At 34.8% G+C, this 13,874-nt stretch overlaps 1 protein-coding gene across 2 annotated transcripts; it reads left to right on the top strand.

Annotated features, from left to right (window-relative positions):
• The first annotated feature begins 748 nt into the window (after nucleotides 1-748).
• On the top strand, nucleotides 749-13,585 carry LOC110969547 (abhydrolase domain containing 6, acylglycerol lipase). Of its 2 annotated transcripts, none has more exons than XM_022219636.2 (8): nucleotides 749-880; nucleotides 3,281-3,414; nucleotides 8,561-8,720; nucleotides 9,662-9,775; nucleotides 10,011-10,304; nucleotides 11,753-11,807; nucleotides 12,691-12,791; nucleotides 13,015-13,585. In XM_022219636.2, exons 2-8 carry the CDS (start codon nucleotides 3,293-3,295, stop codon nucleotides 13,183-13,185), a joined length of 1,017 nt encoding a protein of 338 aa, XP_022075328.2. In that variant the 5' UTR covers nucleotides 749-880; nucleotides 3,281-3,292; the 3' UTR covers nucleotides 13,186-13,585. The 2 variants fall into 2 exon arrangements, with proteins under 2 accessions (XP_022075328.2, XP_022075327.2); XM_022219635.2 differs by having other exon boundaries at nucleotides 760-902.
• The last annotated feature ends 289 nt before the right edge of the window (nucleotides 13,586-13,874 follow it).

The following is a 13,874-nucleotide window of genomic DNA, read 5'->3' as shown; positions in this document are numbered from 1 at the left end:
AGTGATAATGACCTGAATATTAACATTTTAAAGGATTAAAAACTCAAATATTAACATTTTAAAGTAATAATAGTCTAGATATTAACATTTTAAAAAGATAATAAGCGGAATATCAACATTTTAAAGTAATAATAACCTGAATATCAGCATTTTAAAGTATTAAAAACCCAAATATTAACATTTTAACTTAATCTAGATATTACATTTTAAAGTGATAATAACCTGAATATTAACATTTCAAAGTATTAATAACCTGAATATTAACATTTTAAAGTATCAATAACCTCAGTATTAGCATTTTAAAGTTTTAATAATCTGAAAATTAACATTTGTAGTATTAATAACCAAAATACTAACATTCTAAAGTATATCACACTAGAATATCAAAAACTTGAATTTTAGCACATCAAACTATCAAAAATCTGGATATTATTGGTATTAAGTATCAATCGATGGTTATTAGCATGCTAAAGCATTGATAAACTGGATATTAATAGTCACAATTATCACACATCATTTCTTAAAATAGATTTATTTAAGTTTTTTTCATCTCCTGGGTCATAAATAAACAAACAGTAACTATAATGTTTGTTTAGTAATTAATTTATGCATGAGAGTTCTCCTACTTGTTTATTTTTCTTCCATTTTGTGGTTTTATTTGATGAACTTTGACATAAATTGTGTGTAAACATGATCCGATGGCGCCCTCAAGTGGAGCGGCTGCGCGTCTATTAATCTAAATGCTAATATTTCCGAGGGTCCGTGAAGGCATCACGGCCGTTGCTCTCTTTAAACGCAGATCAAAGACTGTTGTGTAATGCGGCAGCAGCGGACGTGATGGAGGACAGCCGGCAGTGACAGAGCGGCAGGAGGCTGACAGGTGAGGAGCTGCGGCCGGACAGGTGAGCTTCTGACGGGTTCTGGTTCTGGTCCTGGTTCTGGTTCTGGTCCTGCATGTTGTTTCTCTACCTGGTGCTCCGTTCAGGCTCAGGCTGAAACTCTGCTTCCTGTTTGGCTTCACTTCGGCCTGAAACTAAACCGACCAGAGGAGAATCTACAGGTTCCTACAGCTGGAGGGAAACTAAACTGGACCTCTGGTTGTTGCTGATGTTTCTGTAGAAGTATTTAGATGAGAGGGGACTGAAGGACTCGGTAGTTTGGTTTTAATCTGGTGGTTTGTGATCAGCTGACTGTGATGTTGGTTCCTGAAAGATTCACTTTAGGACAGTCCAGGAGCATTTAAAGGGAAAAACAATAATATTTTATTCATTTTTTACTAAAGAGTGAACATTTTACTACATGTGTGAGGATCATTTATTAAACTACAACAACTTGGGGTTTAATGAGATGCTTTTTTAAAATTTATTGTTGCTAATTTGACTAAATAAATGCATAAAAAATTTCAAATTCAGGAATTTTGCCATGTTTTTGAAGCATAGAATACCATTAAATTGTAAAAATAAAAAAATATATACAGGTAAAAAAATGTTAAAAAAATAAACTAAATACAATTAAAAAATAATAAAATATTTACCTGTTAAAAACTAAATTAGCTTCTTATTTTTTATTAAATTATTATTATTATTATTTTTTACCAATTATCTGATGTGAGCACGTCCAGTTAACATTTTGTTTACTGCAGTGAAAAGTTTCCACAATAATCCGGGAGAATAAATCCTGCAGAGTATTTTAGAGGAAACCTTTCACCCAGAGGGAAAACATCCAGAGTTTATTCATGATTTTAGTATCATTTATGTCCACGCGTCATAATTCATCAAACTCCAGTCATTTGTGGTTCAAGAAAACGTGTTTAATTCCTGTTTAACGATTACAGATGTCATGTTTATAATAAACACGTTAATGTTTCAGCTGCACGAAATAATCCGAATTAATAAGAAGTTAATCTGACAGTGAAATATTTAGACTTTACTAAACTGATCAGACTTTTGCATTAAAATAAAATCCAGCTGTGATCAATGATTAACTGCAGCTGATAAACTCTGAGTGACGTCCACCTGTCTGAGCTGAATAAAGTCCACGGCTGCTGTTTTTTTAAAAATCTCAAATCCCGTCTCAGTGTCAAAGTTGACGTTTAATTAAATCTAATGAATGAAGGCAGAGCTCATCGTATTCGTCCTGAAGCTGCAGATGTTCAGTAAACTCAGAGAAAACGATCCTAAACATCTGGAAGCAACAAACTAGAATTCAACTCCTGTTAACGTTTTCAATCCGTGTCTCCTCTAAAGTCGTGTAAACTGAGTTTTATCCTCTCTGGGATGTTTAGGGACAGTTTCTGCTGCTACACGTGGCCACAGTCATGTGACGCTGCTTTCAATTACAGTTGGAACTTTTAGTTACATTCACAAAGTTTTAGTTTCTGAAATTGAGCGATCAGATCAGCGGCAGCCAAAAAGCTTTCATTCACACGTTCTTCATCAACGCATCAAAAATGACCGTTTGTCCTTATTAAACATAAATTTTCTTTAAAATATTGACACATACCTATAAAATAAAGATATTTTTGTTGTTGTTTTAACCCTCCTGTTGTTGGAAATATTGTTTCCTTGTCTGAAAAAAAATCTAAAAATTCAGTAAAATTTTTTTCCCAAATTCATAAAAATTTGCAAAATCTTCAGGAAGAAAATTCCAAAACTTCCTTAAAAGATTCCCTTAAAAATTTTCGAGTCATTTTCTAAACAAAATTACCAAACCGTCTCCATTTTTACCTCTTTAAATGTTCTTCATTGCTAAAATCAAAGTAAATGGAACATTTCTGGGTTGTTGTTTTTTTTGTCTTTTTGGTATTAAAAAAAAATAAAACTTTGGAATCCAACAGCTTATCTTTGGTCTGTGCATTAAAAAAAAAACGTTACCAAGGTTGTGGAGGATTTTTGGAATCTTTACATTTTCATTTTTTCGGTTTTTGCATCTGTGAAAAATGTGACTTTTTTTGCTGTTTGCCAGCAGTTAACTATTGTTTGCTATTATAATTACACTTTATATCTCCAAAATGAACTAGTATACATTTATACTCTGATATTTTGGATTATTTGGCCTGAAAACCCACCAGAGGATCCCCGGACAGAGGCTAGCAGTTTCCCTTTGCTTCCAGTCTTTATGCTAAGCTAGGCTAATTATAGCACCGTGTTTCCGTACTGAAGGCACAAATAACACTTAGTCATCGTCCATATTTCCCTAAATAAAAACTCCCTAACAATGAACTTTGCTGTTGTCGCATGTTGAGATGAACTTCAGATGTTTTTATGTTTTATTTCTTCAGATTCGAGCAGCGATGGAGTCGACTGTGGCAAAGACGACGATGATGATGGCAGGAAGCGTTCTGGTCGTCCCTGTTATCGCCTTCATCACCTCCTTCCTGCTGTGGCCTGGCGCTCTGGTGAAGGCCTACAACTGGTAAATACATAAATCACTCATGGAAAACAGAGACTGGTTAGACTGGTGGATAAATGATTCATGAAAAGTCTTTATTTAGAGAGAACACATTAAACAAGTTACAGTTAAAGTGCTTCCCAAAGGAGCAAAACAGACAAGAGACGGATAAAAACATGCAAAATGTAAAAAGAACAGTCTGGAAAACATTATTGGAATGAATAGAAGACATCACTGACTCAGCCAGCTTGATTTCCGAGGATCTTAAAATGTGTCCTGGAGCATAAGTTTCTACAACGTCTGAATTATAACTTAGAAAGACGATATGAAGGGCGTAAAATCCTAAAATCTCTCCTAAAACATACTGAGAGTCAATATAAAAAGGCTAAAATAGAACTATTGTGATCAAAAGTCTTGGTTCTGGAGTGGATCTATAGTTTTCTGGTTCAAGACGCTTCATTCATTAGAAGAACACTGATCTGTAAGTAAGAATTACAGAGGAAGATTTATTGTCGTGATCCTTGTGGAAACTGTTTTATTGGATCAAAACTGGTTCTTCTGCTTTGTTAAAGTTAAAATGTAAGAACATTTATATTTATAAGGGCTAATAAAGAGTTTTACCTCAAGCATCTCGTCAGTAAGTTTAGGAGTTTAATAAGTACAGCAGGGACCAGTTCACTTGGTTCCTCAAGGCTATAAAGTGGGAGTCAGACAATCAAAAATATGCCCGTATTGACAAAAAAAGTTCTCAGTTATGGTTAAAGAACCATTTTAAATCTCCAGAACTCAATTCTATCTGCCAATAGTTTAGTTTCTGTGGTCAAATCTGCTCAATCTGTTACAAAAGATCAATCAAAATGAATTTTTCCGCCTGTTTTGTGATCAGTTATTTCATCTTAAAAGTGTTCCATGTGTTTGGTTTTCTGTTACTGTGACATGCAGCTACATGTGATTCAAAAAATATCACTAGCTGATTATTTTTCTTTGTTAATATGAGCTCAAAGATGGAGCTTTTCATGACAGCTTTACTTTTCTTTTTTTTTTTAATTTTCGCTCATTATTAATCAGAGATTTTTTGATCTACTCGTGCCACGTTATAGATTCTGAATCAATGATGTGATGAGAAATAACGGTGAAAATTTCAGGTTTGTATCTTTAATAGTTCCTGAGAACATTAGCATCTTTACAAAGAAGTGTCTCCATGATGCTGCCACCACCATGCTTCAGACTGGAAATTCAAACTGTGAGGAAAAAAACCCTGCTGAGAGTGGGTTGACGGGCAATTTTTAACACGTTTATCTTAAAATTATTCAATAAATGAAGCTAGGATTTCACTAATGCTATTTTAAATATCCAAAGTTTATGATAAAAAAGTTTCAAGCAGATCAGAGATGAAACATTTGAGATGGAAGAACCCATAAATATCTCTAAAACCATCTGTTTTCACCTCTGAAGCGACTACACTCAACAGCTACTAATGCAAACATACAGTAACAGAGTTCAGCAGTTAAACTTTCTCCTTCCTGGACTTTGTCTGAGCTGTAAAACCACGAATCTACGCCCAGATTACAGCTGAGCGCTGAGTCACCGTCATCGTGTTTTTTTTCTGCTACTTTGTGACGAGTAGAAAAATGAGGAAGAAAACGAAGAAAGTAGCGCTAGAAATGAAAAATAATAGAATAGCAGTGACTCTGTAGATGAAGAAATAAACATTATTGATCAAAATGAGCAGTTTTTAGTCTCCTGTAAAGTATAAAAGTTAAAGTTCCTCAGATGTGATTTCTGCTGTTGATCACATGGATTCATATCTGCTCTCAGATAAACATTTTGATTGTGTTTTTCTCAGATATATTGAGTAAAATGGTTGATAATGGTGATGTCATGATGCGTCCTTGATCTCATTCCTGTTACCTTTAACATACATTTTTAAAAACTCTTCTCCTTTACCGTAGCGCCACCTTCAGGCCAATCTGAACATTTTAAATGAGACAAACTTTATCGATTCGTCACCAGAGACAGTCACATGTTGGAGCACAAATGGAGCGCAAAAGTGCAGTAAAAATAAAGATATAATAAGTGACATGATGGATCGTTTATCTACTCATAGGACACACAATGTGCAGAATTGTATTTGAATTTGTGCAGAATAACAGTTTTAATTACTGTTATTGCACTCAAAAAGTTATAGAGAGAAAACCAGATGTTATTGCACTGGATAAATCCCGTTTATTGAGCAGAAGTTTACTAAAAAACAGTAATCATTAAGGTTTCTTTAATTAATTTAATGGCATTTTGATTTGTCTAATTCATGTCACTGTAAAGAATTATCGAATAACATTCTTTATTTCTTCCAACGCGACACAAATCTGAACCATTAATGGATCGACACACTCAAACAGCAGAACTTTAAGTTTAGTGAAGTGATTTGAGGAACTTTTTTTTTTGACATTTTGGCACCAAAATTCTTCCAGAAACTTCTTAAAGAGCAAAACATAAACCATTGTTTTTGGATCGACCCACTCAAACAGCAGAACTTTAATTATATTTGATGTTTTTTCCACCTTTTAGCAACAAAATTCTTCCAAAAACTTCTTAAAGAGCAAAAAACAAACCATTGCTTTTGGATCAACCCGCTCAAACAACAGAACTTTGAGTGTTGTGAAGTGATTTGAAGGTTGTTGTTTTTTTTCACATTTTAGCATCAAAATTCTTCTAAAATTGTCAAAAACAGCAAAAAAGAAACCATTGCTTTTGGATCAACACACCCAAACAGCAGAACTTTGAGTGTTGTGAAGTGATTTCAAGGTTGTTGTTTTTTTTTCACATTTTAGCATCAAAATTCTTCTAAAATTGTCAAAAACAGCAAAAAAGAAACTCTTGTTAATGAATCGACCTACTCAGACAGGACTAATTGATTTGAGGAACTTTTTTCCCACATTTTAGCCTCAAAATTCTTCCAAAAACATCACAAAGACCAAAAAAGAAACTATTGGTAATGGATCGACTCACTTAACTTTAAGTGTATTTGAAGTGATTTGAAGGTTTTTCCACATTTTTGCACCAAAATTCTTCCAAAAATGTCTAAAAGAGGATGGGTGTAATGGTTCGACCCACTCAAACAACAAAACTTTCAGTGTATTGAAGTTTTTTCCACATTTAAGACTGAAATTTTTCAAAAACATCACAAAAATCGAGAAGGAACCGTTGTTAGTGGATCGACGCACTCAAACAACAGAGCTTTAAGTTTAGAGAGTGACTTCAGGAAGTTTTTCCACATTTTAGTCCCAAAATTCTTCCTAAAACATCAAAAAGAGCACTAGCGATAGCATGCCGCCATCATGTTTTGGGTTTCAGATTATTAAAGCTGCATTCTCTTTAACAGCCAGCAGGGGGCGACTCCTCTGATTACTAACATTACTCAGACTGTCTGTGAGAACTTTAGCTTCTTCTCACCTAATTTGTTACCTCAGTAAATGTTTTTCTAATGAGTTTATGGTCTTACATGTGAGTTTTAAGTCTCCTTTAGTACGGAATGATGCTCATTTTATAAATTACGGTTCCATTTAGAGAAAAATAGACGATAAAGCAACACTTTCATTTTCCAACATTGGAACAAATAATAGAAGTTCTACATACTCATGGTTAGTTTAAAGACTGTTGGAAAGCTGATGATTCTTTCTGTTTTAACCGTTTCTATCTCTGGTGAATGATGTCATTTTGACATTTGACTGATGATTTGTGTCTTTTTTAAAGCTTTTTATTGTGTTTATCAAGATTAAAATGATATAAAATCTGTTCATCTGAGCATCAGGATGAATGCTCTGCTCTGTTCTGCAGGTTTTAACTGATTTGACATAATATTTTACCCTCTGAATGAGTTAAAGTGATGACAGGAAGCCTTCTGTTCCTCTGGTGATCCGTCGGTTCAGCTCTTTGGTCTCGCTAATATTGAGTTTCTATCAGTCCTCTGTTAAATAAAAGCAAAAACAGCTGCCGATACGGTGAAGTTTCACCCTAAAATACACTGAATGCATCTTTATTGTCATTAGTTTGGATATAAACTGCAGTTTGACTTGTTGCTGGAGGCTTAAAACTGATTTTTGTTTTTCATATAGCTGCTTTTCATGTTTAGTTTCATAAGTAAAGTTCAGCTGCTGAATGAAGCATTCAATTATAAAATTACATTTCATAAGAATAAGTCGTCACAAGTTTTATAGGTTACAAAATCAGGAATATTTATTTCATAATGTGTTTTATTCTGTTATAAAATAAAACTTTTTTTCATTCTTCCTTTCATTATTAACTTACTGTTTATTTTTTCAGTAATTATCAGTTCCGGTCTTTAATAACTGAGTGTTTAAATCAACAGAATTAAATCATTTTTAAACATCTCCCACTTTAAAAATAAGAAAACACTGAACAGATCTTCAGGTCAAGTAGGTTTTTAGAGTTTTATGTGTTTTTAAATTATTTTTTTCTGATCTTGTTAGCATTTTAATTCGATTATATTAGTTTCATTTATGCATTTAGTTTACATCTATACGTATAATTAATTTTGTATTCTTGTATTCATTTTCCCTTTGAGAATAGTAATATTTATACACTTTGGGTTTATTTACATGTACTTTTCTTATTTTTTTTCAATGTATTGTAATGTCTTTTTAAATATTTTTAATCTTGAACATTTGCACTCGATGCACATATTATTTTTTCTCGTTTTACTCTGTATGCAGATATTTAGAAAATGACATTAAAGGAATCTTAAATGTTGAATAATGACATAAATAATACAAAAAAGAAAAAACAGTCTCATGTCTGTATTTACTTGACATATACAACTGTTTTTCAAAATCTGTTGACTCTTCATTGGACTTAATTGGAGCCATACGCTGCTGAAAAGTTGATGAATTTTTGTCATCTGACTGTTGGCTTCAGCTGAGTCATTAAATACTTCACAGATACACAGAAGAACTCAGAATTTTTTGTTTTTTACAGAATCTTGTTACAACACTCCGTTTATTTTTGGTGAATTTTTAAACGGTAGAGTAAACATTCCAAGACCATAAATCGAGCTTCATGTTCTGTGGAGTTTGATAAAAACTGGGATACAGATTAAATTCTAACACAAATATCCGGCATGTTTCCGTATTTTTCTCCTCTTTCTCTCCAGGTTTATGCGTCGCAGGTTGGGTCTGGTGGTTCGTTATTCCTACAGTGGAAGTTATCGTTTCTGTTATTCCAGCCGTGGGACACCGGGTGGCGCTACGCCGTCGCTGCTGCTGCTTCACGGCTTCTCTGCCACTAAAGACATGTGGCTGCCTGTCGTCAAGGTAACGGATACAAACACTTTATTAACAAAAACAAGATGGAGGGAATACAGGGGAAAATAAAGACTTTAACTGTAGACTTTACAAATTAAACCGTTTGAGCTCCTTTTTAATTTTATTCTGACACATTTTTCTTCATTGTGGTTCATTTTTCACTTTAAAATCCTGCATCTCTATGGAAACAGAACAACTGTGAAGATGGATAGAAAACTCAGAAATGACACAATTAGAATGACAGAAATAAGAAAAAAAATGATTTATTAGTTAAATATACTTTAAGCTTTGATTTTATAATTTTTCCAGATGGAACCAGAAGTCACACATAATTAGTTGGAGGACTGTTAGAAAGCTGAATGTTTGATAAATTTGTCAGTTTTTACAGTTTCTGGCTCTGATAAATGGTGTTATTTTGACAGTATTTATAAAGTATCATGCTGGTTTTAGGTTTCAAATAATGAAACCTGCATTCTGTCCAACAGCCAGCAGGGGGCGACTCCTCTGAATGCAAAAAGAGGCTAGAAGTTTATGAGAAAATTCTCCTACTTCACACCTGATTTGCAACCTCAGTAAACATTTTCCTCATGAGTTTATGGTCTCAATCTGTAGTTTTATGTCTAATGTAATACAGAATGATGATCGTTTAGTTAATTTTGGTCGCATTTAGAGAAAAATAGACGATAAAGCAAAGTACGTTTCAGCTCCTCGGATTCTTAATCTTCCTCTGAAGTTTCACACGTTTGTCAAAAAACGTCCTTCACTTCCTTGTCCAGGATTTTACAGCTTTACTGAACCTCTGTTTCCTTTCTGCATTGCACTGTGGGAAACGAGTATCAGTTTAGCCGTTAGCGATCCACCAAGATTTGAACATTTTCTCACTATTCTGTCTGTATTCTGCCCAGATTTAAGTCTTATGAAGTCATGGGTGTGTTTGTTTTCTCCTCCAGTACCTCCCCAGAGACCAACATGTGATTTGCCTCGACATGCCGGGACACGAGGGGACGAGTCGGACCGGCGTCGAGGACTACAGCATCCAGGGTCAGGTCGGCCGAATCCACCAGGTCAGTAGGAAACGAATGGAGTTCAAGGAGTCCAGCATCAGACGGATAATCAAGATTCAGAACAAATAAAATCAGTCAGGAATGTGTCAGGCGTGTTGGAGGTTCTTGAACGCCTCACGGGTCCCTGACCTAAACATGACGTCTGTTGTGTTTTTTACATCTTAAATCTCCTTAAACTGTCTGAACCTTTATGTTTATGAGTAAAAAACATCCTGGCCTATCTGTCCGTCTGCAGTTTGTGCGGAGCGTCGGTTTGGATAAATCTCCGTTCCACCTGGTCGGGACCTCCATGGGCGGGAACGTCGCCGGAGTCTACGCCGCCCATCACTCGGATCAGCTGAGCCGCGTCACCCTGGTGTGTCCGGCTGGTCTGGTTTATCCCACCGACTCCAAGTTCGTCACCCGGATGAGGGAGCTGGAGAAGAACCCAGACGAGAACGAGCCGATCCCGTTGATCCCAAAAACCCCCGAAGAGCTGGACGCCATGCTGAGACTCTGCTGCCACGTCGACCTGAACCTGCCCAGACAGGTACAGGATGTAGTCTGAACAATATCACCAAAATCACACCTTTTATCACAGCCAGACACTGTACAAACAAGAAAAAAGATCAGATTTTCATTTTTCTGACGGTCCTTGAACTACTCATCCATAACATGCAGTTCTATTGATATTTAATCAAAATCGCTTTATTCTGCTTGTCTCAATTCAAAAAATTCACCAAAAATAAACAATTTGCTCTAAACAGATTCTGTTAAAAACTAAAAATTCTTCACTCTTCAGGCTATCAGATAAACTATTATTGTCTCAGCTGTGACTAACAGTCAAATGAGGAAAATTGAGCTAATTTCAGACAACATCAGCTATTTTTTACAGTTTTTCCATTAACTGTTTTACAGTTTCACCTCTGATAAATGTTGTAATTTAGTTTATTAGATAATATGTTGGCATTTTTAAAATTAATGGACAAAACAAACACGTGATGATTTATATGTTTATCTCTGATGTATTTATTTTATTAGTTGAGTTTAACACTGAAGGATCAGAGATCAATCGGCTCTATTCTGTAGGTTTAAATCAGTTTGATCTAATAGTTCACCCTCTTTGTGACATTTCATCAGAATCAATTCATTCTGTTTGTCTCAATTCAAAAAAATCACCAAAAACAGCAGATTTGCTTCAAAGACATTCTGTAAAAAACTAAAAATTCTCCACTCTTCTGCCCAAGTAAAGAATCTTTATTTACTTCTCTCTGACCATCGGTAATTTAACTAAAATTCAGGAACTTTTGGTTGAACTGCAGGCTGTGTTTAAAGAGGAGACGAGTTTAGAAACTAATTAAATATCTTTACTATGTAGAGCCATTATTATTTTCCAGTTTTGTTAACACTTCTTTGAAAAATGTTGGACATGTTGATTTATTTCTTTTTTTTGTAAAAGAGATAATCAAAGAAACTCAAATTTGTTCTTTTATATTTATTGTAATTCTGCACAGAAAACATTTTTCCTTCACAAAGAAAAAATCTGTAAAGCATCAACATTTTTCTGCATATAATAGAATCAATCTGTGGATATTATTGTTATGAGAGAAATTCATATGAATCTGTTGTATTTTAAATTTCTACACATTGAAGAATCTGCACAATATCAACAGCACTTCTGTGTATTTCTTGTTTATTTGTATTTTTCTGCTGATTTTCTTCCATTTGTGTCCATTAGTTCAGATTTTTCTTCTCCTTCTTCCTGGTTGTTCTGTTTCCTTAGAGGCTTCAGACTTTATATTGAACTTAAAAATGAGCCCCAGTGGAGAAAAATGTGACAAAAATCACCCAGAAACTGTTGGAATTTTAACTGTTGAGGAACCTAAAGGCGTCTCACAGCTGACTTTGTATAAATACTCCACAGTTTGTGTTGTTGCTGCTGTTTCTGCTGCTTGTCTGAGGAATAATTAACAGACTCTTGTGTGTTTTTGTTGTCAGGTGGTGCGTGGTCTCCTTGACAACAGGCTCCCTCACAACGGTTTCTATAAAGAAGGTGAGTCTGATCCTCATCATTCAACCTTTTCTTCTCCTCATAGCAGATAATCTTCTATTTATTTCTAAATTCATGCATTTTTCAGCACCAGAAAATAGACGAGGATTTTATTTATTGTCTTTTTTCTGCACGTCCTCCACGATCACCTGTTGTTTCAGTGGAATCGGTCTTAAATGTACAAATAAAATAAACTTTAATGCTATTTTTGCAGCAAAATGATGCTGCTACATGTTTAATTTTACATTTTTTATAGAGAGCCTGAAAATATAACATCTGCCAGATAATATATGTTTACAATTACATTAAAAAATTTATTAGAAATAGAGAATAAAGCTTGTTGATGTTAAAAATGCTGGAAAAATAAAATAATTTGTCTTTATGTGGAAAAAATACAAATGTTTGTTAAAAAATACACAATGAATTAAAAATGGAGCTGTTTCAAATGTATGAAATGTGAATTTATATTTATATTTATGTGTAAACTAAATTTAAATAGGAAATAATAAAATGTTGAGCTGCACTCGAAGCATCTGAACAACATTTTTTATCTAGAAATCATTTTTTAAATACAGATTTTGGGTTTATTTTTGTTGGATTTTTAAATGAGAGATGCAGGATAAAGTAATTTTGCCTCATTTTTCAGCAGCTTACAGATGAATAGTTAAAGGAAAAGTTGGAAATCTTTCTGTTTTCCTAGTTTCTGGCTGATAAATATGTAATTTTGACCTTTTTTTAAAGCATCGTGTCTTTTTAACCTGTCTGCGTCTTTTCCATCCAATCCCAGACTATTCTGTTGTTTGACTCTATATATCAGATCTGTAAATATATTCTGTAGTACTTTTTGCTCCTCAGTTGTTTTAAAGTTGTTTGTGTGTTTTTGCAGTTTTTATGGAGCTAGTCGGGGAGAAATCTCGTCACTCTCTGCAGGAACACATGCATCTCATCACAGCGCCCCTTCAGGTGATTTGGGGGAAACAAGATCAGGTAAATAAAAGTCTAACATGAAGCCGTTTTCATTTAAACTGGATTACATTGAAGGAGGAAGGAGATCTTCAACAAGATCGTTATCACTGGTTTCATAGCCTACACTTGTATACGCTGTTTATTAAACTGTATTTTTATGTTATATTTGCACATTTCTAACTCTATATGGCGACATAAACTCCTGTCAGATCGTGCTAATGCAGACTCACCTGTCTGTTCTCAGGTGCTGGACGTTTCCGGGGCGACCGTGCTGCAGACGGCGCTGCCTCGCTGCCGACTCGACCTGCTGGACGACTGCGGACACTCGGTGGCGCTGGAGAGGCCGAGGAAAGCCGCCGCGCTCATCGTGGACTTCCTGTCTAAGCAGGAAGTGAGCGACAAGAAACTCTCCTGAGCTGAAGATGGTGAAGATGAAGGTTTTATTGATTCAAACGACTGAATTTAAACCCGTGAAGACTAAACCAGCGCACTAAACCACGTCGGGGACCTCCCTGAAGTTATTTATGTGTTTTGTTTTCAGATGTTTGTTTTAAATGTTCACTGAATTCATTCCAAGCTGCACTGTTTCTGTTGTGAATCTGTTTTTAGTGAATCGAGTCATATTTAACCTCATTTAAACCCGTTCAGACTGAAGTTTAGAAGCAAACGTCGTCTATAAACAGATGAGTCGTCATCTGATGTTGGAGGGATTTTTTTGTCCTGTACGTTTTGAAACTAAGAAGTGATTTGATAATGGAGCCGAGCTCTTGTATAAACGTCTTTGTGAACCACAGAAATAAAACCTTTAAGTGAAAGTTGTTGGTTTGATTGAAACTTATTGAGTTCCTTCATGAAACATCAACTAGAGACACCTGACTACAATCTACAATAACTTTATTACATTTAATGAAGTCATGCAAAGTTTTACCTTCAAACTATGAATATTTTCAGAGTTACAGACCATAAAATACATAGAGATGGGTGTAAATTTATCACTTTTTAGCCTCATAGTTTCATAAATACAGAAGATAAACACATAAAATACAAACACGCCTACTATACCTAAAACATAGTTCTTCCACAGTCAGTCCCATCTATTCGATG

This window comes from Acanthochromis polyacanthus, chromosome 5 (assembly GCF_021347895.1).
Source record: "Acanthochromis polyacanthus isolate Apoly-LR-REF ecotype Palm Island chromosome 5, KAUST_Apoly_ChrSc, whole genome shotgun sequence".
Lineage (NCBI taxonomy): Eukaryota > Metazoa > Chordata > Actinopteri > Pomacentridae > Acanthochromis > Acanthochromis polyacanthus.
Note: the sequence above shows the minus strand (reverse complement) of the source record. Positions and strands in the feature narration are given on the sequence as shown.